General features: G+C 46.6%; 1 protein-coding gene across 2 annotated transcripts in view; it reads right to left on the bottom strand.

Moving 5' to 3' along the window:
• The window catches only part of NHS (NHS actin remodeling regulator), a 345791-nt gene extending 321433 nt beyond the window's left edge, over positions 1–24358 (bottom strand). For both annotated transcript variants that reach the window (XM_070784960.1, XM_070784958.1), the window contains exon 1: positions 23215–24358. In XM_070784960.1, coding sequence (XP_070641061.1) covers positions 23215–23764 — 550 coding nt within the window. In that variant the 5' untranslated portion in view covers positions 23765–24358. The remainder of the gene's footprint in view (positions 1–23214) is intronic.
• Between the last annotated feature and the right edge of the window lie 3083 nt (positions 24359–27441).

The following is a 27441-nucleotide window of genomic DNA, read 5'->3' on the forward strand; positions in this document are numbered from 1 at the left end:
CATGGCTCCAAATAACATTTTTAGCATTGTCAGATTACTCTCGGCAGAATGTCTGAAACAACAGTAACTAAATTAGTACCTCTTGGAAAGCAACCCCAGTTATTTTCTCAGATTTCCTATCATTAATTCCCTCCAAGGACAGGAAGCATCTCTCCTCAGGCCCAACCTTGAAAATGCCAGCCAGCCTCTTCCCAAACCCAACCCTATGGATCACCCTCCCCCACTTGACAGCTGGCATGCATGCCCAAAGATTTGCTTATGCCCTACATAAACACAACTGTCTGCAGAAATCTCTGCCCCATTTGTCCACTGTTTTCCCAGAGAAAGCTCACTTCATATGCCACCCACTTTGGCTTGGTGGGGTTCTGGGGTGGGCTCTGCAGATTTCCAGCTGTGTGCTGACAGCAGGGACTGTTCCTGTCCTCTGTTAAAGCCTCTGCTTCTTGCTCTAAGTTCTTAATGACTACTTTCCATTTAAAATCATCTTTAGCTTTAAAGGAGGTTAAGTTTGACAGGGCTGTAAGCCAAGATAATGTGGCCAGAAAGTAGTCTGATGAATTTAATATCTATTTCTTTTAAGGTGGGGAATGAACATGACAAAGTGCAATCTGGAACAGAAATAGAAATAAATCCCAGAGAACTAATGCAGTATCGCTGGGGTAAAGCAGTAAGTAGGCATGCTTTAAAGAGATGGGAGTACCAGACCACCTTACCTGTCTCCTGAGAAACCTGCACGCAGGTCAAGAAGCAACAGTTAGACAACAGACACGGAACAACAGATTGGTTCAAAATTGGGAAAGGAGTACAACAAGACTGTATACTGTCACCTGGCTTGGTTAACTTAGATGCAGAGTACATCATGTGAAATGCTGGGCTGGATGAATCATAAGCTGGAATCAATATTGCCAACAGAAATAACAACCTTAGATATGCAGATGATACCACTCTAATGGCAGAAAGTAAAGAGGAACTAAAGAGCCTCTTGATGAGGGCGAAAGAGCAGAGTGACGAAGCTGGCTTGAAACTCAGCATTCAAAAAACTAAGATCATGGCATTCAGTCCCATTACTTCATGGAAAACTGAAGGGGAAAAAGTGGGAACAGTGACAGACATTATTTTCTTGGGATCCAAAGTCACTGCAGATGGTGACTGCAGCCATGAAATTAAAAGACGCTGGGTCCTTGGAAAGAAAGCTATGACAAACCTAGACAGTATATTAAACAGCAGAGACATCACTTTGCTGACAAAGGTCCATACAGTCAAAGCTATGGTTTTTCCAGTAGTCATGTATGGATGTGAGAGTTGTACCATAAAGAAGGCTGAGCACCAAAGAATTGATACTTTCGGATTGTGGTGCTGGAGAAGACTTGAGATTCCCTTGGACAGCAAGGAGATAAAAACCAGTCAACTCTAAAGGAAATCAGGGTTGGTTCATTGAAAGGTGAAGCTCCAAAACTTTGGCCACCTGATGAGAAGAGCTGACTCATTGGAAAAGACTCTGATGGTGGGAAAGATGGAGGGCAGGAGGAGAAGGGGATGGCAGAGGAAGAGGTGGTGAGATAGTATCACCCACTCAATGGACATGAATTTGAGCAAACTCTGGGAGGACAGGGAAGCCTGGTGTGCTGCAGTCCATAGGGGTGCAGAGCATTGGACATGACTTAGCAACTGAACAACAACAAATGGATGCCTGGTGACCTTTTGAGTTTGAAGAGATCTTTGCGACAGTCCATGGAATTCTCCAGGCCAGAATACTGGAGTGGGTAGCCTTTCTCTTCTCCAGGGGGTCTTCCCAACCCAGGGATCAAACTCAGGTCTCCTGCATTGCAGGTGGATTCTTTACCAGCTGAGCCACAAGGGAAGCCCTTAAAGAGATTCAGTCATGTTTAATTGTCTTATTATTCTACTATTTAAACTGTGTGCCTCAATGGATATATCAGTTCTTCCATAAAGTTCTTTAAGCTCCCCAGAACACTGTGCATGCCCAATAATTATGATGTAAAGTGAAAGTCGCTCAGTCCTGTCCGACTCTTGGTGGCCCAATGGACTGTACAGTCCATGGAATTCTCCAGGCCAGAATACTGGAGTGGGTAGCCTTTCCCTTCTCCAGGGCATCTTCCCAACTCAGGGATCGAACCCAGGTCTCCTGCATTGAGGGCAGATTCCTTACCATCTGAGCCAAAAGGGAAGCCCAAGTATACTGGAGTGGGTAGCCTGTCCCTTCTCCAGTGGATCTTTCCGACCCAGGAATCAAACTAGGGTCTCCTACACTGCAGGCAGATTCTTTACCAACTGAGCTATCAGGGAATCCCTGATACATACATATTTTATGCAATCAATATTTATATTCCTTAAAAGTTGTTTTTCAATGGAATCATTATGTCCTTTTAAAACTTTCATTAGCCCTTATATCATACTAGTAACATTGAAAAGCAAAAAGGACCTCCTTTCTCAAAAAAAAAAAAAAATGATCTAGTATAATCCCACCTGCTAGAGATAAACACTCTACTTTTCTATGTATTCTAGAGCAATGTTTTTCAAACTATGGCTTGTAGTCCATTAGGAAATCATGAAATCATCTTAGTAGGTCATGACCAGCATCTTAAAAAAGGAAACAGAAAAAAGAAGAGAAGAAAATGGAATTTGAATAAAGTAGAATACAAGAGGGAAAGATAGAATAAGATAGTAAAAAAGAAAAAAAAATACATCAGAATGCATTAGAGAAAAGTAAGTATTGTTGATAAAACTATTGTTCCAGCCACATTCATCTACTGGGTCACAAATGTAAAATGTGTTTTTCACTGTGGATCATGATAAAACATTTTGTACAAAGTACTGATTTGGTATATATCCTTCCAGACATTTTCCCCCAATATTCCTACATCCTTTTAATAGACATGCAATAATCTGCATACTATTTAGTGGTAAGTGTTTTTACCTTTGGAATATATCATAAACATAATTTTGAGTTAATAAATATCTATTTGTATTATTTTAATGGCAATAGTCTGTTTCACTGTTACAATACGTAGTAATGTTGTTTGCTGTGCCAATATATAGTAATGCTGCTTCTTCGATCAATTTTCTATTGCTAATCACTTATTACTAATTACTAATTACTAATGCCCAGTAACTCTTAATTCTAAGCAACACCGAACATCTATACATTCTTTTGTTCAACTTATATACTTATTTTCTCAGGTTAAATTTTGAAACAACATCTCTGGCACACAACTTTTTGATATATTAATTTCATACAGCCAACTGCCTACCAGAAAATTTATACCAGTTCCACACTTCTATCAGCAATGTCTGAAAGTACCCTTATATCCACTCCATTTTCATTCCCACCCCAAACTTGGTCATTATCAGTGTTTCATTTTGGCCGATTTGAATAAATTAAAAAATGGCAACTTATTTTAATCTGAGTTGATTAGTTATCTGAATTGAGGTCACTCACAGTTAATTTACACCTGCCTTCAAGCAACACTACAGCATACAAATAGGCAACCACTGAACTAAAAGAGAATCCTGTGCATCCAGGAGGTGAATCTTTTGGGTCTAGGTAGTAAAGGCCTTAGTATCGGAAATGATTCCTGCTACAGCCACTGCTTTCACCTTATCCAATCTACTAAGTTACAACAGAACAATGAATTAGGTATAGCCAGATGTGCAGCCACTGCCTCTTTTCATCACACATCGGAAACAGCTGGGACTCCTTGACTCGGGAACCCTTCTGTCCAGAGGCACAATCCCAGCCCTTCTGAGCATCCAAGGTCCTACCTGAACACCGTCTGTATGTTTTTGGTTTGTTTCTTATTTTATTTTTTTTTTGCCTCTGCTTCCCCATCATAACCTGGAGGCAGAAGGCTATGGCAGTAGCGATCGGGTGGTGATGGAGGGAGACATCAGGCCCACACACACAGGAGCTGGGCAGGGTAAATGGAAGACCAAAGCTAACGTCACATGGGGATCCTGGCTGAAGCCCTTTTAAGCAGGCAATGGCACCCCACTCCAATACTCTTGCCTGGAAAATCCCATGGACGGAGGAGCCTGGTGGGCTGCAGACCATGGGGTTGCTAGGAGTCAGACACGACTGAGAAAATTCACTTTCACTTTTCACTTTCATGCACTGGAGAAGGAAATGGCAGCCCACTCCAGTGTTCTTGCCTGGAGAATCCCAGGGACGGGGGAGCCTGGTGGGCTGCCGTCTATGGGGTCGCACAGAGTCGGACACGACTGAAGCGACTTAGCAGTAGCAGCAGCAGCCCTTCCAGCCACCAGCGGAGCCTGGAGCCTCGATCCCCCATTCCTCAACTACCAAAAAAAATTCCACATTTGCATCACAGCCATTTGAGGGGCTTGTGAAGTAACGTACCAGCAGAAAGCAGTCACACAACAGATGTTAAGGGAACGTGTGTGCGCCCATGAATTTGCTTGATGTCCGCGGTGGGTTTAAGCAGGAGGTACACAGGTCCTCAAGAGTAAATCTGCATTCTTAAAGACCTCTTATTCTGCATAAAGCTCTCTGCACTTACCATCTGATAAGTAGAGAAAAGTACATCCCACCCACCTGCCACAACCCCACCTGCCACTTCTGACCTTACAGAGTGCTTGCACCAGGCCTCCAGGGCTTAAAAGCCAAAAAGTCAGTTAGTCTCCTCTACATTTGAAGAAAATCTCGGTTAATGTTCCAAAGCAGTTCCCTCATGAAAAAACTCAGCTCACTTATCCTCTAGCTGGGAAAAGGAATATAGCGAAGTATAGTCAAGTTGAAAATCATGTTCAAATTTATTATAAAAACCCACTTTCAAAGGCCCAGCTGTGTGTCACTCAGCATCAGGGTCCCCTAGGGGCATCACACACCTTTACAGCCAAAGGAACCAAAGTGAAGTCACTTAGTCGTGTCCGACTCTTTGCGACCCCATGGACTGTAGCCTACCGTGCTCCTCCGTCCGTGGGATTCTCCAGGCAAGAATACTGGAGTGGGTTGCCATTTCCTTCTCCAGGAGATCTTCCCAACCCAGGGATCGAACCCGGGTCTCCTGCATTGCAGGCAGACGCTTTACCATCTGAACCACCAGGGAAGCTCCAAAAGAACCAAAGGCTCTATCAAAACACCCAGCACCCCAGGGGGCTGCCTGGGTCTCCAGTAGGTCGCACATATTCTCAGGAGGCTTGAAGGAGACAGCTCAGACTCAAACAGTCAGGCCTGAATTCTCCCATCAGGCTCATTTCAAGCTAAAGAGTGAGGAAACCTGGGAGGTAAGTGGGATTAGGGGGATTATACTACTCATGGGATCCAGGACCACCAGCCTTGGCAGTGGAGTCTGGAAAGCTAGCTTGTGCCAGGGGTTTGAAAGAAAGTCCGGTGGGCAGTTTTTAAGAGTTTGCTTGAAGTGAAGTTAAGTGAAAGTTGCTCAGTCGTGTCCAACTCTTTGTGACCCCACGGACTGTATAGTTCATGGAATTCTCCAGGCCAGAATACTGGAGTGGGTAGCCATTCCCTGCTCCAGGGGATCTTCCCAACCCAGGGATTGAACCCAGGTCCCCGCATTGCAGGCAGATTCTTTACCAGCTGAGCCACAAAGGAAGCACCATCCCCCCATTTGCTTGAAGGCTTTTCAACCCCCAGAAGCCACAAAGTTCCGTCTAGTCCAGGTTGCCACCTTGTAGGTCAGAAATCCAAGATCCTGAAAGCAGAGCCATAAGAATAAACCCTGTTAGGGGGACAGACAGGCTTTCCCCTCTTTGTCTCTTGCCCTTCTGAGAAAATGTTCTGCTTTGCCTAAATTCTGCATAAAATCTTGATGGTCCAGGTAACTCCCACCAGCTCTAAAGCTAATCCCTTCAAGGGATTAGAGGACTCAGGACTCTTCTTCCTCCAGTCCCTCCCCAAGGAAAGGAAGCAATCTGAAAACCCACAAGAATCCTCCTCCTCACAAACGAAGAGCTGAAACAGCACCAATAAAGATTCCAACATCAAACTCTGATGACACAGATTTTGCCAATAACTTGAAACCTAGCTTTGTGAAGAGGCCTCATCTGAGAATCAAAATGCCCTATAGCTGTGCTTTAATAGAAAGAGAGGCAGAAAAACAGGTCCTTTGAAGCAAATCACATTTCCTTCATTTTAGACACCAAACTTGGCCATTAAGGATCAGTCATCATCTTGACACTCTAGAAAAACAGAACGAGACTTTTGCTTAGTCCAGAAGCCAAGATACAGAAAGGAATAAAAACAGCTTCTGTCACAGTCACTGTCACAGCCTTGAAATATCTTACCAGGGAAGAGTTTTGTACAACTACCAGGCAGGGAGTTTTCACCCAAAAGAAATGTGTAGGCACATTCACCAAAAGATAAGAAACAGAATGTTCATAGCAGTATTATTCAGAATAGCTCAAAAAGGAAGTTATCCAAATGCCCATCAATAATAGAATGAACAAATAAACTATGGTACAGAGGAATACTATATAGCAATGTAAATAAATGAACTACACCTACGTGAAACATAAATAAAATTTTGACCAAAAAAAAAAAAAAAATCCATGTATCAAAAAGCACATACGGGATGATTCCACAACATTAGAAGTCAAGATAATGGCCACCTGGGGAGGTGTGACAGGAAAGGAAGTTTCAGGATTTCCAGAGGGCTGTGAATGCCGTTTCTCATTCCAGGTTCTAGTTAAAGAGGTGTGTCCAATGTGTAAAAATTCACTGAGCTGCAAACTTATAACTTGGGCATGTTGCTTTATAAGTAGCTCTTAAAAGTGTTACAAATATATGTATATCATTTTTATATGTGGGGAGAGAAAGAGAATGAATGAATGAATATGAATGCATTCTTTCCATTCCAGGTAGCAACATTTCTCTAGAAACTACAATTCTGTTAACAAGTTTTCATTTCCATTTGCTTATTGGAGGAAAGCTGTTACCCTGCTCTGGTCCCACACAGAAGCTCTTTATGTCTCTCAGGGAAAAAAAAAAAAAAGACTATACAGTTTAAAGTCTCTTTTATTTCATGAAATGATGCCAAATACTTTGGAGTACTTTTGTCATCTGTTCATTTTCAGGAAAACCAGACCTTTTTTCTCCCTGTGCTGTACCTCTATGTCAGTCAGGGTCAGTTAACTGCTGTAACAAATGTCCCCTAAATCTCACAAGAAGAGTTCACTTCCCCTTCATGTGAAAGCCAATCAGGTGGTGGCAGACAGCCTTCTATGCGGTAACTCTGGGACCCAGGGCTCCTTCTGTCTGACGACTCTACCACCCCTGAGGGCCTTGGAGTCTTCTGCTAAATCCTCTGCATGCAGCCAGCACAGTGGGGAAGAAATAAACTTCAGAGGGCTATGCAGGAGCTTTTATAAGCCCATCCCAGAGTAGAGTAATTACCCCTTCCACCTTCCACTGGACAGAACTCAGTCACATGGTCCCACTTAACTGCAAGGGGAGCTGGGAAATGCAGTAGAGCTGTGTTGCCCGGGGGAAAGGGAAAGAGCTGGTGAGCACCCTAGGAATTCTCTGTCACAGTCTGCTCAGATCGGTCCTCTTCTTTCTTCTGCTAGATGTTCCATGCCTGGTGTCTGACTGCAGGGAGCAGAACACAAAGCCCTGGGCGAGTCATTACAGGACACGATACAGACGGGCCCAGAAAATGAGGGCTTGGGTGTCCACACTCAGCGCCACTTCCACAATGGCACACGTCCTCAGCCAGGCCATCAGTGGAAGGCCACTCATTTTCACTATGCATCCAGCTGGCCAGAATATTTATGCTGGTTGAAGAGCCATAGAGGCTGAGTTTTACCCATTGTTCCATCTATTTCCTTTACCCAAGCCCCCTGATAATGATAAAACAACAACAAAAACAGTAGCACTGATGGTACCCAGGTATTCCTTAGCCTTACTATGTATTCTGTGTATACGGCACACGCTGCAGGAACTGTTCATGGACTGATGTACTCAATCTTTACTCAACAAGATTGTTGTGAAGATTCTCTGTGGTTAGTCCTAAAAGTATTCCCATTTCACAGATGAGGAAACTAAGACCAAAAAGACTACAAATTTGCCCAAAGTCGCACAGCTGGCAAGTGTCAGAACTGAGAGGATCAGAGGCCAACATGGCCTTTTATGAGAAAGGCAGCTGGGGTCAGGAATGCAGCCTGTGATCAGGACAAAAATCCCAACCTTCCAAGTATAAACCCTGAACTCAAGCTTCCTCAAGAGGGATTGACCCAACCAAGGTGAACAGGTCACAGAAAGGAGTACAGAGCAATATAGAAAGAAAACCAAGTCCATCCTGAGAAGTCAAGGAGGGTTTTGGTGTTTTTTTTTTTTTTTTTTTTAATTTACCTTCTCATTCAATGTGCTAAGTTACTTCAGTAGTGTCCAACTCTGTGACCCCGTGAACTGTAGCCCCACAGGCTCCTCTGTCCAGGCATGCCTGGTTCTCCACGCATGAATACTGGAGTGGGCTGCCATTTCCTTCTCACTCAATAGCTGTTTAAAAACTCAGAACTGACAAATCCATCAAGAAAACCCAAAAGGGCTTCAAAAATTTACCCTGACCAGCCAACACTCTTTTATAGCCTACACCATTCACTGTCTTTACTCAAATGTGTTTGGAAGTGAATCTCATTTCTCACTATCAACTCTCACCCTATCATGAGGCTGAGATTTGCTGGGTTTAGGCTATGGGGAAAGGGTTAAAATAAAGCCACACAAGCAGCAACCTTATGCAACATATGTTCCTTCATGCAATTGGATTAGTTTTAATTAGTGAAGGCTCAAACTTTGCCAGCTGAGCCCTAGTGACATCTGATACCTGAGGAGGGTTCCAAAATCTCTTCTCTCACACTGAAGGCATTTAACCCAAGTGAAACTTTCCACAAACTTTCCATGACATCCTTCCCAGTGTCTTTCCTCAGTTTGCCCACTCTCCCCCAACACTGCCCCAAACTTTGAAGCATCCTTATCTCCTGTTTACAAGGCAAAAAGCCCTATGGCTGTCACATGGAGAAGGATTTCTGTGGTATTTATTCATGCTGCACTCCCCACACCACACACAAAGTTCATCTCCAGAATCAAAGTCTTGAGAAACATGCGCCATCTTGCAAATGGAAGAACTTCAGGGGTGAGGAGGGGGCTGGCTGAGGCAGCTGAACTCTGATGTGAAATTCAAATGGAAAACACAGCTATACTTGCATTATTAAAATACAGATCCAGGCTAAAGGAATGGAGTCCAGATGCACACTGGAGAGAAACATAAATATTGATATTATATTCTAATGAGCATTATGTCTCACTGGCTGTCATCCTTCCCCCTAGCTCCTAGTTCTTTCCTCCCTCAGATGTCTAGTAGCGAAAATCAAGAGTAGCTGAACTCCAGAGTACAGCTCCTTTTCACACACATCTAAATGCACTTCAATGTAATAATAATAAATCATCTTTTAAACAACTTTCTTCATCCTCCAGCCAGGCTTCAAGCATCAGCTGAAAACAGTTGCAAATCAGCATTCTCTGCTACTTAAAAATTTGCCTAAAAGTAACAAGTTCTTTTTTTTCCATCTCTTTTTAAATGCTACTTTAGCTCTATCTTGGAAAATTCCTACTTCTAAGTTACCCCTGGGGCCTCTGAGGCCAGATTCTTAGCCTTGTGTCAAATGGAACTCTCCCTAACGCCTGCCACCAAGACATCGTAAAGAGCCAGCGCCCTCAGAATGAAGTGAGGAAACTCCACTATTTTCAATCTGTGTTAGAAATCTTTTTTTGGCGTTCAATCTTGTTTCTTAATTGGGGTACAACTGCCATACATTATATTAGTTTCAGGTATGCAACATAATGGTTCAGTATTTGCACATATTGTGAAGTGATTGCTCCGATAAACCTAGCTAACATCCACCACACCTTACATAATTACAATTTTTTTCCTAGTGATGAGAACTTTTAAGATTTACTGTCTTAGCAACTTTCAGATATACATCGCTATTGATCATATTCATCATGCTCTGCATGGCATCCTTGGCACTTACTTAGCTTAGAACTGGAAGTTTGCTCCTTTGCTCCTATACATGGAATCCCCAGTTCTTAGTAGGATCCTACTGGATACTCCACAAGTTTCTGTGGAATCATTATCTTCCATGGCCGTATTCACACAACAGCCCTGGCAGGGGCTGAGGTAAGAGCACCAGAGTTAACATGCTGCTTTCTTACGTTAAAGGAGTACTTACTCTATCTGAAGTGAGGGAGCAGTTTCTATCTTAACCAGAGTGTGGGTTACACAGTGGGTCCATTTATAAAAACTCACCAAGCTACACATTTGAGGGCTGAACATTTCTCTGGATGGAAATTGTACACTGACTTTTTAAAGAAGACTATCCATTAGGATGCCTTTTCCATTTTTCCGAGACAGCAAAATAAGATTCACCAAGACTCCAGAAGTGCCTGCCTCCTCAACATTCAGAAATGGCTTTGCAAACAAAACGCATTAGACACGTGAGATTTTGCTTTTGCTCCTCCTAAAAGGAGCAAGGCACACTGTAGTCTGGTTTCTTTTGGAGCAAGTCTGGCAGAGTAAGAGGCGAGGGGGGCTTTCCTCTCATTTTCAGTTTTAGGCCCATCTGTATAAGCTGAGTTGCCTAGCCCTGAACATGAAACAAAAGATGCCAACAGCTCTAAGTTGGATCCAGCTGCTTCTGGTTACTTCCACCAAACCACTACTGCTTCTCACCAGGATGGCCTCCAAGTTGGACTGTCTATTTCTACCTCTGCCTCTCTCAACAGTCTCTTCATGGCCCAGTAGCCAAAGTGATGCTTTTAAACTCTAAGTCAATTATGTTACCGCTAGGCTCGAAACCCTCCAGCGAGTCCCCATTTCACTCAGTGCAAAAGGCAAAGTCCTCACTCACAACGGCCTACTTGACAGTGCCGAGCCGCCTTCCAGCCCCCTCCCTGGCCTCCTCTCCTGCCACTCTCCTCCCTGCTCGCTCGACCACATGGGCTGTCCCTCCATCACACAGGGCATGCCGTCACCTCAGCGCCATGGCAGGAGCTCTGGTTTCCTCTGCTGAAACGCTTCCTCTCCACTCACGAACTCATTAATTCCCTCACATGTCCCCAGTCTTCACTTAAATGCTGTTTCCTCAATGAGGCTCACCTGACCACCCCATCGAAAACAGCAACCTCATTCCAATCCTACAGATGGCCCTCATGCTGTGCTAGTAGCTTTTCTGCTGGTACCACTGATCACCTACTAACATGCTTTGAAATCTCCTTAAAAGTGTCAGGTTTGCTGTTTATGGATTGTCTCTCTCCTCTGTAAACACCTTGTAACTTCTTGTTCACTGATGAAACCCCTAAAAGGGTGTCTGGCATATAATAAATGAGTGAATCTGGATGATAAGGTCACTGGTCAATTTTTTTTTATTCCGATACTTCTCTGCATGACAAAAAGAAGCCACAAAGGACACAGAAATCTTCAGAGCCATCTGAACGCGAAGAGGGACAGAGCATTGCTTGGTCAGCTGTCTCCTTCTCCCTGAGCCAGCAATTCAAAGATTCAGGCACACGTTTATACTTACTTGAAAAAAATGAACACGGGCCTCCCACTCTGCATGATCCAATTATAGTTCCAATAAAATAACAGCCGATAATTACCAGGGGCTCACAGGGACAGCTCTAAGTGCCTGAACATCTGACTCCCCGGTCCTGTCAACAACTGGATGCAGCAGGCACTGGGTTTATCTCCATCCCATAATAGATGAAGAGCGAGGACCCAGGATTTGAACCACGTGATCAGACTTCAGCATCCGTTTTCTTAACCACATGTCCGCTTCCTCTCAACAATGAGATAAACCAGATACCTGACAACCTTGCTCAAACTAAGCCCAAGTACACTCCGAACGTCATGAATTCCAAACCTTTCTTGAAGGTACAGAGCACAGGGACATAACGTTCTCACCAGGTATCCTCCAAGAAAGGCAGGGACGAGCACTTGAATTCTCTGCTTTTTGACAAACCAGGCACTTTGGAGGCAGAGAGATGGACTCTAGGACCCAGAGAGTCCTCTTGCTGTCCAACTTTATAGTCATTCGATGGCTGCAACACCAAAGCAGATTCCCCCAAATAAACTCTTTATGCATTATACACAAGAACATTTAAATAGCCCCTCTGATGGCTGTAAGTGAGTCCAGTTTGAGCCAGACTAACCTCATTTCCCTTTTGAGTAGGGTTATTAGACTGGGAGATCAAAGGAATGCTACAGACATATGGTATCTTGATTTCAGCAAACCATTTGACAATCACTCATGATGATAGATCTTGTGGGCAACGTGGAGAAATGTGGTTTGAATGGGAAGGTGGGGGGAGCATTCAGGGCTGCTGCAACAATGGTACCCAAGAAACAGTGATTAACAGACGTCAACTTGGAGGGATGCTGTTAGTACTGCCTGCCAGTGGGCTCTGGCCTTGAGTCCATCTGAACATTAATTTTATCAAAGATGTGGGTGATGGGCTAGAATCATGTTTATGATGTCTGCAGAGAGCAGACTGCCGTGGGCAGTAGCTGACACATTGAATCAAGATTTTAAACCATCAGCACTGATTGGAAATGAAAGAGCAAAGCAAGCAAGATTCAATTTAACAGAGACAATGGGGGAGTCTTGTGAAATTTAAGTTCAAAAATACCAACTACACAAATGGAACAGAGGAAGCCACGGGTAAAAGAACTGCCACCATAAAGGATAGGGGTTTGTTGGGCATAAGAGCAATCATGCACCAGCAGTGTCCTGCAAATGGTTAAAGCAACAAGGGCCACCTTAGTCCTAGGGGTATATCAGACAGAGAAAGGAACAGGTACACTCCTGCTCTCCACCTGTGGCAGGGGGCAACCAGAGTAGAGGGGACAGGAAACTTGGCATCAAGAGTCCTGGTTGAAGGAACTAAAGTTGTTTCACCTGGGATGAAGAAAACTTAGAAGTGACAATAATAGTCACCTCTAGACACTTAATGATGTCCTAGAAAAGAGATGATAAGCAGATTCCATATGGCTCCAGACAACAGATCAGGACTAAAAGGCAGGCACTGCCAAAAGACAGATTTAGTCTCAGTGTAGGTAATGACTGCTTTAGAGTGGTAACTCTCCAGTAACAAAGTTGGGATGTGGGTGGCCTTTCCTAGGAATCTTGGAGGGCACAGAAAGTCAATGGGCTTCCACTTGGGACATCTTTAAAAAGAGTCCCACCTTGGGTGGGCAGTTGGATGTGATGAATGCTAAGGTCTTTCCCAACTCTAAGATCCCAAGACTCTCCAACTCTTGTTAACTTCATTTTATTCTTGGTTAACTTTGAGAGTCCCTTGGACTGCAAGGAGATCAACTCAGTCCATCCTAAAGGAAATCAACCCTGAATATTCATTGGAAGGAATGATGCTGAAGCTGATGCTCCAGTACTTTGGCCACCTGATGCAAAGAGCCGACTCATCGGAAAAGTCCCTGATGCTTGGAAAGATTGAGGGCAGGAGGAGAAGGGGACAACACAGGATGAGATGGTTGGATTGCATCACTGACTCGATGAACATGAGTTTGAGCAAGCTCCAGGAGTTGGTGATGGACAGGGAAGGCTGGCGTGCTGCAGTCCATGGGGTCACAAAAAGTCAGACACAACTGAGCAACTGAATGACAACAGTTTTGAAGGACTTAGATGTTTCATAATTAAGTGATTTTTCATCATATGGATGATCAGGTCCTCAGAAGCTCTATTTCAGTACACTCAAACCTTCTCATGTTCTCACGCCTGTCTTAGTCATTTACAAAGATGAGCTAGACAGGGTCTCTGCCCTCTGTGGGCTTACAGTCTGCTTAGGAGGGTTCACCAAAACCTTATTTCAACAAATTTAGACCTTAGAATGGGAGCTTTACATTTAGAAACAATTCTTACCTCATTATCTTCTGTTTTAACTTGTTATCAAGATGTGATTCATGAGGAATTCTTGAAGCGAAAAGAACTTTCAGGAAGTTTTGTGACTGAGGGTTTGTTCTGGGGATACTCTTCCCATGATTGTTTTTAAGTGTCTCACAAAATCTTGTGGTTCACGGTTTTTATTAGAGTAAAAATAAATTCAACTGAACTATCGGAACAAAATTCCAACTACGTTTAAAATTGTCTTTGTTCTAAAATTTCAAAATATTGGGAATTCCCCGGTGGTCTAGTGGTTACGACTCAGCACTTCCACTGCCATGGGCCTGGGTTCAATCCCTGGTCAGAAAACTAAGATCCTGAAACCCACAAGAGTGGCACCAAAAAAAAAAAAAAAAATCCAAAATCAGCGGATCTTTAAGATGTTTGGGCTAACATGGGACAAAAGGAAAGATGTCATGTATAACTGGAACTTAAAGGTGATGACCATTATAGACAAGAAGCCCTGAGACTGAAGATGTGTCTGAGTGCTTCTGTGGAATTCACACTTTCCTGATGGCATTGTGTAGAAAACACTTCCACAAACACAAAGAGAGAAATCTTTACTGTTCCCCTCTTAGAAATATCAGCCCAACAGAATCACAATTATTTCCTAGGTAAAATAGTTAGGTAGTTTTGATTTAAAAGCCCAATTCAGTACAAGAAAAGTCTAAAAAGAAATGTGTTGCTGTTACTGGTTATGAGAAAGTTATACCCATGGATTATTAACCTTTGAAAGATTGCTTTCTTCTCGGTTGCTCCATGAGAGGTTTTAAAGCAGCTTTCAGTAGAGCTGTTCGGATTCCATAATGTCTCAGAAAAACTTGCTGAGTAGAGCCAGGAGGAAAAGACACCTAACCACAGTGCGGAAAACATCCCTCCCCACCCCCCACCAAACAAAAAAAAAAACAAAAAAAAAAACACATTAACCAGACTGTAAAGGGGTTTTGTGAGTGGTAGAATGAACAGAATGGGAAGGAAAGGGATCATCCTTCCAAAAGCAGGCTGAACCCATGATGAGCGTTGCCATACCAAACCCAAATGAACGATTCACCCCAAGTGTTACTTCTTAGACTACTTCTGGCTTTAGCAGTTTGGGGCTCAGCTGTGGCTGAGATTATGTATTCCAAATAGGTAGCATGGATCTCTTGGGGCCATCACTGGCCAAATTCCACAGGAAGACAAATGGTACTCTCAAAGGCTGGCTGACAGAACACTGAGGAAATGATGGAGTATGTCTTCATCATTGTAGGCCTGAGTTTGCTTTGTGCCCCTTCTCACCTTCGAAGCACTGAAGACCTCCTCCCACCCCAATAAGAGGTTCAAACTGTGAGCCCACTTAAGGGTGGTAAGTTATATCCAGACCCACCACTGAGCGTCTGGAAGGGTGTGCCCATGTGGCAAATGTAATAATCCTCAGGAAAGAAGTTTAGGGAAAAAGAAAGAGAAGCGTGACCTCTACCACACTCTCGGTCCCAGGTCTTCACCTTCATAGTTCAAAGATTACACAGACAGCTCTGGCATGGGCTCTCCCAGACCTTATGAGCACAAGTGCAAGCTCAAAGGCGAGAAGGTTTTATGGGAGTTGACCCCAGGGAGCACCCATAGGTAAGAGATGGGGAAAAGAAGGCAGAGAAGACACAGTGTGTCTGAAGACACGTCACCACGGTGAGCAACTACAGCTCAGTCCTCTGGTGAACTCTGAGAGATGGTACAGAACATGCCTTGGAGCTCTCTCATCCAAGGGGCAAGGAAGCAGGGCCATGGTCCCCCAATGTCCTATCCATAACTGGTTGAGTACTGCTTCAGGGGCATTAACTCACTGGCACTTCTGGATTGCCCTCTGCATAGGGCCTAGCATGGTCCATCAGGCAGGAAAAAAAAAAAAGAAGCCCCAGGCACAGTCACAGGAGTTAGCAGTAAGCAGCCTTCAGACTCGGAGAAGGCAATGGCAACCCACTCCAGTACTCTTGTCTGGAAAATCCCACAAATGGATGAGCCTGGTAGGCTGCAGTCCATGGAGTCGCAAAGTGTCGGACACAACTGAGCGACTTCACTTTCACTTTTCACTTTCATGCATTGGAGAAGGAAATGGCAACCCACTCCAGTATTCTTGCCTGGAGAATCCCAGGGACAGAGGAGCCTAGTGGGCTGCCGTCTATGGGGTCACACAGAGTCGGACACAACTGAAGTGACTTAGCAGCAGCAGCAGCCTTCAGAATGAGAGGTGAGAGCTGAAGGAATCTAGCAGAGCACCCACACAGTCTGCTGTCCAGAAGGAGAAAAGTTAAGATAAAGGTTAGTACACAGTTCTAGAAAATTCGCAGGTGGAAGGCAGCAAGCAAGGGATCAGGTTCCACTGTACCGAGAAGGTGACAACTCCACAGATTAGCAAAGAAAGCACAGAAATGAGCCAGTGAAATGTTACAAAGAGAAAAGCAATATACACATTGGCCTGAAGAACAAGAAAGCCTGGCGACTTAGGGAACAGCCAGTAGAGCTCAGTGTGACTGGACTGGGGTGGAAGGTGAGGAAGGCAGGGAGAGACATGACAAGTGGACAGAAGCATATTGATTGAAACATTGGAACTGCTCTAGATTTGTGCAGCCACTCATAGGAGAAAAGTCTAATGTTTGCAAATATGGTTTGTGCACTCAGACCTGGACCCTAATTCTAGGCTCCAGCACTTTCCAGCTGTTACTACCCAGAGTAAGTTGTTAACTCTCAGTAAAGTAGGAAAATAACAGGACAATAACTCTCATAGAGTCATTGTGAAGACTCAATACGATGATTCATACAATGATCTTAGCACAGGGCTTGACATAGAGCAGAACTCAATGAATGTTAACCAGAAAAATAAAATCAATCCACTCGTTAGATAACAAACATGTCACTGCAGTAAAATGGGGAAATGATGGTCTTTTCAGTATGTGGCAATGGATTAATCCACAGGGAAAAAGGCATCTTGCCCCTTCTTCCCACCATGTGTAAATATCAATTCCATGTGAATCATGGATCTAAATGACAAAGTCCAAACAAAAAAACTTCTAGAACATAGAAGAATATCTTCATGACCCTGGGCTTAGTGAAGAATTTAAAAACAAATAAAACCGAGCACAAAGAACACTCACCATAAAGAAAAGGATCCATAAAGTGGATTACATAAAAACAAGAACTTCTGCTCACCAAGAGGCAACACTAAGAGAGTGAGAAGGTACATGACAGAGGGAGGGTAACTGCAACATCTACAGCTCACAAAGAACCCACACCCACAACGCACAACAACTCCTACAAGAGAAGGAAAAACACACAAAGAACCTTATTGCAAAATGAAGAACAAATGAGGAAAGGAGAACATTCAAGTGGTCAAAAAATATATGAAAATGTTCTCAATCTCATAAGCTGTCAGTGAAGTGCAAATTAAAACCAAAATGAGACTTTTATTAGCTACCCACAGAGTAGCTACAATTAAAAAGACCATACCAGTGTTGGTAAGGACATGGAGCAACTAGAACTTCCATATACTTCTGGGAGTATAAATTGGTACCACTAGTTTAGAAAACTGTTAGGCAGTAGCTACTAAAGCCAAATATCCCCTTTGATCTAGCAATTCCACTTTTAGACATATTCCAAACAATTGTGTACATATATGTGTGTATGTATGTGTATATATATATATATATATATATACACACAATATTCCAAACATAAGCCCACCAGAAAGCACATAGAAAAACATCTGTGGTGATAGCCCTACCCTGGAAATAACCCAAATATTCATCCTTAGAACAGACCAACAAATGGTGGTATATGCACACGATGGAATTTTATTCAGCAACGAGAAGGAACAATCTACTGTATATACAACAACATGGAAGACTCTTACAAATATAATATTGGGTGAGGAACACTAGACACTTAAAGGTATATATACTATGTGATTCCACTTACACGAAGTTCAAAAACAGGAAAACCTAATTGACGGAAGAGGTCTGCCCTTGAGGAAGAGGGTAGTGACGGATAAAACGGGCCTTGGGAGGGTGGTTCAAGATACAGCAATGTTTTCTTCCTTGATCTTGGTGATGGTTATGTGAGATGCTCACTTTGTGAAAGTTAACCAAGCTATACATTTATGGTCTGTGCCCTTTTCTGTTGATTTTCCCGATGGCTCAGTGGTAAAGAATTTGCTTGCAAAGCAGGAGCCACAGGAGATGTGGGTTTGATCCCTGGGTCGGGAGGATCCTCTGGGGGAGGGCATGGCAACACATTCCAGTATTCTTCCCTGGAGAATCCCATGGATAGAGAAGCCTGGTGGGCTACAGTCCACAGGGTCACAAAGAGTTGGACACAACTGAGTGACTTAGCATGAATTTTCAGCTTCAATATAAAAAGTACTTTAAGACTCAGAAACTAAATACAATCACTGCTACTGCTAAGTCACTTCAGTCGTGTCCAACTCTGTGCGACCCCATAGACGGCAGCCCAACAGGCTCCCCCGTCCCTGGGATTCTCCAGGCAAGAACACTGGAGTGGGTTGCCATTTTCTTCTCCAATGCAGGAAAGTGAAAAGTGAAAGTGAAGTCGCTCAGTCGTGTCCGACCCTCAGCGACCCCATGGACTGCAGCCTTCCAGGCTCCTCCATCCATGGGATTTTCCAGGCAAGAGTACTGGAGTGGGGTGCCGTTGCCTTCTCCAAAATACAATCAACAGCAACCCAAAAGCCAATGTCATTCAAATGTCTCAGGATGAACAGTTTGGGGTTGAGCCCCATGAAATAATTCCAAAATCTCCAGTTTTAGTGACCAAAAAACTGGACTGAGTCCATGTTTATGACCGTAAGTTTCAGAAGGCTCTCCATACAGCCAGGGAACCCCTCCATACTTCTTTCCTGCATCCACATTCCCTTCCCGAGACAGCACTAACGCCTTGTCTTCCCTCCTCACATTACCAACACCCTCTCAACTGATGATCTCTCCGAGAAAGTCAGAGAAAAGAGACGGAATTGGGTAAGAACACCCCATCCCACTGCTACCAGTTCACCAGTCCACCTGTCCCTTTGCCCATATCTGTCATCTTCTCTCCAGTTCCTATGGGCGACGGTGCTCTGATCCCTTTCCCTCTCAGCCTCTCAAGGACTTCCATAATTGTCCAGTTCTTTCTCCAGCATCATCAATTCTTCCCTCTACATGGAATCTAAACATGCCTCAATATCAACACCTTTTATGAAAATCTCCCTGGGCCCTGCATTCCCCTCCAGCCACGGCTCCATTCCTCCCCTACCTTCAGAGCAACACTCCTTACAAGAGCTGTCTGTGCTTGCTCTCTCCTCTTCCACTTCTCCTGTTCTCTTCACCCCTCTTATGTGGCCTTCCTCTGTACCCCTCCATTGAAATGGCACTTAGCAAGGCCACTCATTGCTAACAAGGTACCAGACTCAATGGTCTTACATCAGCACTCGTCTTCCTCTCAGAAGCATTTGACCAAAATGATTCCCCTTCCATTCCTGAGACACCTCCTCGTGGCTTCCATCACACCACTCTCCTGATTTTCCTTCTAGCTTGCTCACTGCTCTTTCTTCTCTACTAAACTTTTGAAGTTGGACTGCCCTAGGATAAGTCTTGGCCCCCTTTTCTTTACTCTCTACCTGGTCCTGAGCTCCAGGGTTTCACATATCATCTCTGCCCTTACATCTTGCATCTGCATCTCCAGCCTGGACCTCTCTCTTGAGTTCTGAATTCACACACCTAATTGTCTTAGACACAAGCATCTCATGTTAACATAACACAAACAGAAAAGTATCAGTTCCATTCCCTCCTACCCCAACTATAAAAGATCTACTCTTCCACAGACCTTACCCGTTTTTGGAAATGGACCTTCTATAAGCTATTTAAGGAAAAAAAAAAAAAAACCCACTAGGAGTCATCCATAATAATTATTATTATTTTCTGCTCTTATGCCCTGTAACCAATCCAATTGGTAAGTCCTGTCAATTCTATTTGCAAAATGAATTTACAATCTGAGCCTTTCTCATTGTCTACTGAGTCCCAGCCATGGTCACCACTTGCACCGTCTAACTGGTTTACCAGCCTCCAGACTTGCCTCCAGAGTGACTTTGCTGAAGTGTGTGTCAGATGATGTCACCCCTGCAAAAACCACCCCAGCTTGTCTCAGGGCAACAGGAAGAAGCTATCCAAGGATGAAGCAGCATGGAGAATGGTGATATGGGTGGAAAGGCTACACAGGGGTATGGAGGCACCCAGACACATTCAAGGGGGGAGAAAAGGGAAGTCCGATCACTTTTAGGCTTCCTCTTCCTTTGAAACTCCCTTAGGCTTTGAGCAACGCTGAAGGGAGATGCATAACACAGCAAAGGCCATTGGTTCTCCACCCACAAACAGCCCCTTTCCCCTTCCCAGGCGACCCCTGCAGACATTCCCAAACACGACATAGACATTGTATTTTAAATATTTATTTACTTGGCTACACGAAGTCTAAGTTGCGGCATGCAGGATCTTCACATCTAAAAGGTCCCGCATGCCACACCACAGACTTTTGACACCTCTCTGCATGGCCCAGGAGCCTGCTGAGCCCACACCTGGGGTGGGTCTCAGAAGCCAGGGAGTTCAGGCTCCAAGTGTTCTCCATCAGTGAGTGCTGAAAGTTGATGGATAAATACTCCAGCCTCCTCATTTCTCAGCGGAACACTTTCAGGTGTGTGCTGGATTGAACCCCAGTTGCCCACTCCCCCACTCCCTCCCCGTGCTTCATGGGATCCCCTCTCAAAGAAACTCCTTGCACAGAAATCCTTGTCTCCACCTCTGCACACTGAGAAACCCAAATTAAGACACAATACTGTGCTTTTCCTCCCAAAGGTAATGCCTTTATGACATCAAACAGGAACAATGTCATCCTAAATTTATGTGGACAAGAGAAGAGAGAGGTATGGGTACAAAGCATGGAGATCACGTTTTAGAAAAACGTAAAAATAATAGGAGATTTTAAGCCTGTCCCTTTTATTATATGAGCCCCATCTTTATTCATGTATAAATACACATAAACAGAGTATGAAAGAAAGTGAAAAGTGAAAGTAGTCAGTCGTGTCTGACTCTTCGTGACCCTATGGACTGTAGCCCACCTGGCTCCTCTGTCCATGGAATTCTACAAGCAAGAATACTGGAGTGGGTTGCCATCCCCTTCTCCAGGGGATCTTCCCGACCCAGGGACTGAACCCGGGTCTCCCGCATTGTGGGCAAATTCTTTACCAGCTAGGCCACCAGGGAACCGCCTAAACAGAGTATATGTTCATCATACGTTCATCACTTGTAAGCACACACCAAAAATCCCCTTTTCTTCATTAACCATTAGTCTGTACTCCAAACAGTGTAAAGGATTGTATTAAATTCAGGGTACATAACTACCCACCTCTGCCTCTAAAGAAAAAAGGGAGAAAACTCATTCTCTCCAGTGTTGAGTTTCACTTATGAGAAATCTCATTTAAGGGGCAGTGTGTGTCACACACACACACACACACACACACACACACACACACACACACACACACACACACACACACACACACACACACACACACACACACACACACACACACACACACACACACGGGAAATGTATGCACCACTCAACAGTCTGCAAAACTTCCCTCCACTCCTTTTGAAGTGAAATCACCACTCCCCCGACCGCACTCCCTAGATATCAGCGCTGTTGAAAGTGAAGGGCCTGTCCCTGCTGTGTGGTTTGGGGTAAAAAAGGAGGTAGGATTAAAGCGCTCATTTCAAGTCCCAAAAGTAAAATACGACTTGGCCCACGGCAGTCCTAATTCTTTCCAGAACTCATCCCCGGAATTGCCCTTTAAACAACCAGTCATTAACCCAACTCCGGGTCTTTTATAGCTGCGAAAACCGATCGCGCACATCATTTATTCATTACGCTTATTATTATTGTTATTGCAGAAAGCAGCGAATTCCCGGGCCGGGGTTCAAAGGGGTTTTACTTTATTTTATTTTTGGGAAGGAAGGCAGTGCTCGAGCGGGAAGGGTTGGTTAGAAGGCTGGGCCAGGTTGCAGGGCAGAGGTGCCCGGAAGTCCCCGGGGAAGAATGCCGAGAGCGCCCCCGCCCCGCGCGCTCAGCGGCCACCGCGCACCGGCGCAGCTGCTGCAGCAACCGGGGAAGCTTCTTATGTAAGTCGGAGGCGCTGACATCACCTTCGCTGTGAGCGTCGCAGCCGCTGAACTAGGCGCCAAAGGACCGGCATGCTAGCCTAGGGCCCCCGCCCACCGTCCGCTCGGTTCTAAATGACTCCGACACCTCTTGATTTGGCCAACAGTGCGCCAGGGGACCCTCCTGAGCGCCAGAATTACATTTATTGGGAGCCCTGGGATGTCGCAAGAGTGAAGTTAACAGGCAGCAAAGGTGCTCAGGGGTCTTGCACACGCGAGTGAAATTGGATGATAGTACACGTTGGGGTGGGGGGTGGGAGGGGGGCGCAGAACACCTCCAAGATTCTTGGAGGGAAGATGGCATAGAGAGTCATTCAGTAGGAACCCTGTTGTGGTCAGGCCAGGAGAGATGCCCAAGGGTCTCCTCGACCTCCCCAGGGTCCAGGACACTTCTCCCTCCACGCCCCTCCCAGGCCACAAGGCTGGAGCAGAGCGCTTCGGAGTTCACTCTGGGAGGCGTGCGGCGCCACGCTATGGCGCACACAAGCACAGGGCACAAGTCCGGAGCTCGGTGCAGCCCCTGAGGTCACAAGAGGGCCCAAACTGCCACAGTGTAGCAGAAGCCCTAAAAGGCCACTTCTCGAGCCCCCCACCCCACCCCACCCCCGCCAAGCACGCACTGGGATGGGGGTGGGAGGACTACACAGGGCTCAGGACGGGCTGCTGGAAACCACAGAAGTAGCACCAACCCTCTGCCTCCCGAGGAGGGACAGAGAAATCGAGCCCCAGAAGTCAATGACAGACCCCTCTGCCTTCTCTGTCCCCATAAATGCTCCCTCTCAGTCCACCGCTGCCTTTGAGGTCAGAGACCGCCCCCTTTAACTTTCTCCCCTGGCGTCTGCATCCCTCACCCGAACTCTGGGAGGACTGGGGTGAGTTCCAGGGGAGGGGAGGGATGGGGAAGCAAGAGTAAGGTGTAAACCGCAGCAGGCGCGGCGCCGCGGGGCTGGGATTGCGGAGACCACGGAGGGCGCGAGGGCGCGGCGCCGGAGCGAGCGCTAGGCGGGCGGACCGCGCGGGTACTCACGCACTGCCTCCTGCTTGGGGTCCAGCGTGCCAAGCACGCGCTGCACGCCGCCGAGCTTGCCCTGCAGCGCCCAGACGCGACGGTGGGTGAGCTGGATGTCGCTCTCGAGCTCCTGGAAGAGACTGCACGCGTGCCGGGCCACGTCCGAGAGCTGCCGGAGGACGCGGGCCAGCGCCGCGTTGCTGACCGCGCACAGGTCGAGCATGAGCAACACCGCGGTGGCTGCCGCTGAGGACGCCTCGCCAGCCACGGACGCCGCCTCCAGGACCCCTGCCACGCTCTCCTCACCCGCCGCGGGCGCCTCTCCGTGCGGTGGCGGCGCCTGGTCGGTTGGCGCGGGAGGTGGCGGCCCGGGAGGCGCGGGGGGTGCGCGGGGAGGATCCTCTGGCCCCGGCGCCACGGCCTCGTCCCGTCGGCCGGGCAGCTGCAGGGGCGGCGGCGGCGGCGGCGGTTCTGCGCTGCCTCCGATCGCGTCCTCCGCCAGGTCAGGCGCCGGGCGTCGCTGCCGGCACAGCCACTGCGGCTCCACGATCCGCTTGGCGAAAGGCATCCCGCGCAGCCGGGCCGCGACTTTCCGGTCTCCTCAAAGCGCCCCTGGCGAGCGGGGAAGCGGACGCGCCCACCTGGGTGGAGAGGCGGCTGGAGTCCGGCGAAGGTGCGTTCGGGCAGTCCAGATACGCAGGGGGCTCCTTGCTCACCTGGCTTCCTCCTCTTCCCCGCCCTCCCCCTAGCAAATCAGTCCAGCCGGCCCGTGCACCGTTCCCTGAGTAGGATGACAAGCACGGGGCGCAGAAATCCCGGGGCGCGCCTAGGCTCTCCTCACTTGCTTCCAACCCGGGTCGGCTGGCTCAGCTCCATCATTCCTGCGCTCGCCGCCGCCGCCGCCGCCGCCCCGGCCGCTACCGCCGCCGCCGCCTATATAAATGGGCGTGTGTGTATGTGTGTGTGTGTGTATGTGTATGCGCGCGCGAGCACGCGCACGCGCGTGTGTCTGGGTGGGTGGGTGTGAGTGTGTGCGCGCGCCTCAGTTTGAAAGTACCCCGGCACAGGCCTCTCCCCGCGCGCCCGTCGGCCGCTCCGGGGAGCAATTGCGCCCGGGATCTCTCGCCCTCTCTGGGCGGGGAGGTGGTTTCGGAAAGGCGCTTTGAAAACCCGGAGAGAGGAATCTGCCTCCAGCCCAGGCGCAGGAGGCGGCGCGGGGGCGGCGGGGCGGACGCAGGGCAGGGGAGGGGAAGGGGGAGAGGCCGGGGCGAGGGGGCGCAGCGCCCTGTGCGGCCGCTGGGAGTCACTGGTGGCCTCACCTCTCCAGGCTTGTTCTGATGCAAAGATACTTCTTCGCCTCGGTGGGGTTAGGATTGAGACTGTCAGCGTGGTGGGGGCGGGGAGTCCTCAAGTTGGGGTTGGGGGTGTAAGGGCGGAAGGAGGGTGGGGTATTGGGGATGCAGCAGCTTTGACGTGTTGGAGCAAGTTGCTTCGCCAAATTCCAGCTCTGAGCACGTCCTTTGCGTTCCTAGCAGGGAAAACTGGGCTGCCCCTCAGAGTGCATCCTGGTGTGGCCAGACTGGCAAACGTGCTGGCTTATACCCTTTCCTGGGTATTCATCTGCCGCTGGGCTGGACCAGGACTCTATAAGAACATCATGAATGAGACCCAAACCACCCATGAGCAAAACCCCAGAAAACTGCTTGCAGAACTCATTGACACGTCAGGTGGGATAAACCAGATTACCTCCCTGTCACCCTACTCTGCTGATCACACACAGGGATGTTAAAGCTCTCCATCACAGAGTGGATGATTCACAGAAGAAAATAGTTTCCCCCTCTGGTTAACTGAAAGGTGTAGTTTCTAAAAAGGCATGTACAGTATTTCGATTGCACCAGTCTAAGGCTGGATGCTGTCAGCCTAAAAGCTAAAAAAGAGTTTGAGAAATGTTAATAAAATGCATGCCTTCATCTCTCCAAAAAGAATACTGTAAAAATATTTTTTTTTTATTTTAAAGCCACAAGCCAGATCTTGGGAATGCAGACTTCATTTCATGTGTCTAAAGAGAACATGGAAAAAATATGTTTTATGGCAACAATAAAGCCCTCCAGACCTGTGGTGGGGTCTCCTCTCCACTCTCCCTGCCTTTAGCAGCAGCCTGCATAAGGCCTCACGCTTGGCACTCTAGACGGGCTCACACTTCAGTTATAAAGGCTTCAACAGACATCCCTCTCCTACCTCAGAAAATAACATTTTTGTCGAGAGAGTGTCCTTGTTCATAAAAGATCCAGGCTGAGGATGTGGGGGTAAAAGAACATGATGTCTTCAAGGTACCCGTGGAAGTGGTTCAGTAGCAACAAGAAGAATGATGGTGACAATGTATATGGACAAAGAAGGAAAAAAAGAAAAAAGGACAAAATGTGCAAAATAGTGAGTCTAGATAAAGGGCATATTGGAATTCATGGTACATTTCCTTAAACTTTGAGTTTGTTTCCAAATAAAAAGTGAAAAAAGAGAATATTCTGGAAAAGCATCTTTTGGGAGTTTGTGTGTGTGTGTGTTTTTTTTTTTTATCTCACAAATCTAAAGAGCTTAGAGCTGCCTGTTTTCAAATTCAGCTTGACTTTTTAAATATGTTCACAATTCTGAACATGAGTTCTTCTAGGTAGCCAAGCCACCCGCTCCTCCCTAAACACTGAGGCAGAAAGAATAATGAGGGTATGTAAAAGCATCCAGTTAGGGGGCCTTGCAATGGGTCTGCCCCACATCTCACTGCCCCTCCCCTGGCACTGCCCTAGTCCTAGCCTTCAGGGGCCAGTGCTTCGAGGCCAGCAGGACATGACCAGGGTGGGGTCTCATTCCTAAGGGGAGCTTTGGATTATTGGGGAATTCCTTCCTTGGCCCTGACCACCAGACAGAGGTGATTGAAGAGGAGGACAGAAAAGTCCCATGGGGAGGGGAAGCTGTCCTCCAGGCCCAGGAGGAGGAGAATTCCAGGAAGTAATTAAGTTCTAGAGCAGGCTAGCTACCTTGGTGTCTGCCCCAACGCAGTCAGCAGAGTCAGGACTTCAAAACGATTCAAAGTACAGTTCGGCTGTGTGAAAAGGGAAACTTTTTGTCATCTCCTGGACTCCTGCTCATGTGCTACATAAAGCCACGTGGACAAAATAAAAAGCTTTGATTGTGGCTATTGATCTCCTTCATTCTCAGTGCCCCCCCCCCACCAAAACGTCCTCTGGTAGCCTGCAGGGACCTCTCAAGGTCACTTCAGCATTTTCTTCTTGATAAGTGTGAAGGATAGCTTTCCTTTCAAAGTCACCAAAAATAAAACTAATACAAATTAAAATATGCATTCATACCGGTGGGCTGATGTCTTTCTCAGTCCACTGGAAGGTGTGAATAAAGGCACTTTTAGAGAAGTGATTGTTAGGCTTCCCAGACACTGTCTAAAAACTGTGTGCTAGCTTTGCAAGGGCAGCTTCAGACCACCTCGGGCCTCACTGTATCCCTCTCACTTCAAGCTGCACCCCGACCCCCGTCCCACCCCTCAGCCACGGTTTTAGTTTGGTTCCTACTTCATAGAACTGAAACACGGAAATCATGTCATCATGAGGGGGTGCATGAATATTCTTTGTGCCAATGAATTTTCCATACACCGAGGAGTTGTTGTTCTTATTCAAATCTCAGATTGCCCCATTTGACTCCAAGTTTTCCCACAAAAATCTCTGATGAAAACAAGATTGACATCTGAAGCCAGACTGTTACATCTACTTATGTGCGTGTTCATCTCTCTGGATCACGATCCCCTCCCCCCACGCCCATGTACACATATTTATCACCAAGAGCTTGCAGCCAAAAGGGAAAGAAAGGAGGCATTTAAAAATGACCCCACTGCGGAAGTCCCAGCAGTCATTCATGCAGCTCAAAGGCCAGCACAATCCGCCCATAAACTTAAATGTTCGGTCAGTATAAACCTTATGCCATTATAAAATGAACGAAGCATACTGTGTCAGCACACCCCCCAGTTACACTCATGCCTGTGGCAGTCCAGCGGGGCCGTGGGCTTTGCTGAAGGAAAGGCCTGGCATGCAGGGGCCACCCAGCCCCTTGGCCTCCAGCCTGGCTAGGCTCGCACTCTGCAGAGCCGTCAGCAAGCGGCCCCTGGAACCTCACAAGCAACCAAGCAGAAATACCCGAAAAATTCTTCACCAAAAACGTCTGTTCTGTTTCAAATACACCAGCATA

This window comes from Bos indicus, chromosome X (genome assembly GCF_029378745.1).
Source record: "Bos indicus isolate NIAB-ARS_2022 breed Sahiwal x Tharparkar chromosome X, NIAB-ARS_B.indTharparkar_mat_pri_1.0, whole genome shotgun sequence".
NCBI lineage: Eukaryota > Metazoa > Chordata > Mammalia > Artiodactyla > Bovidae > Bos > Bos indicus.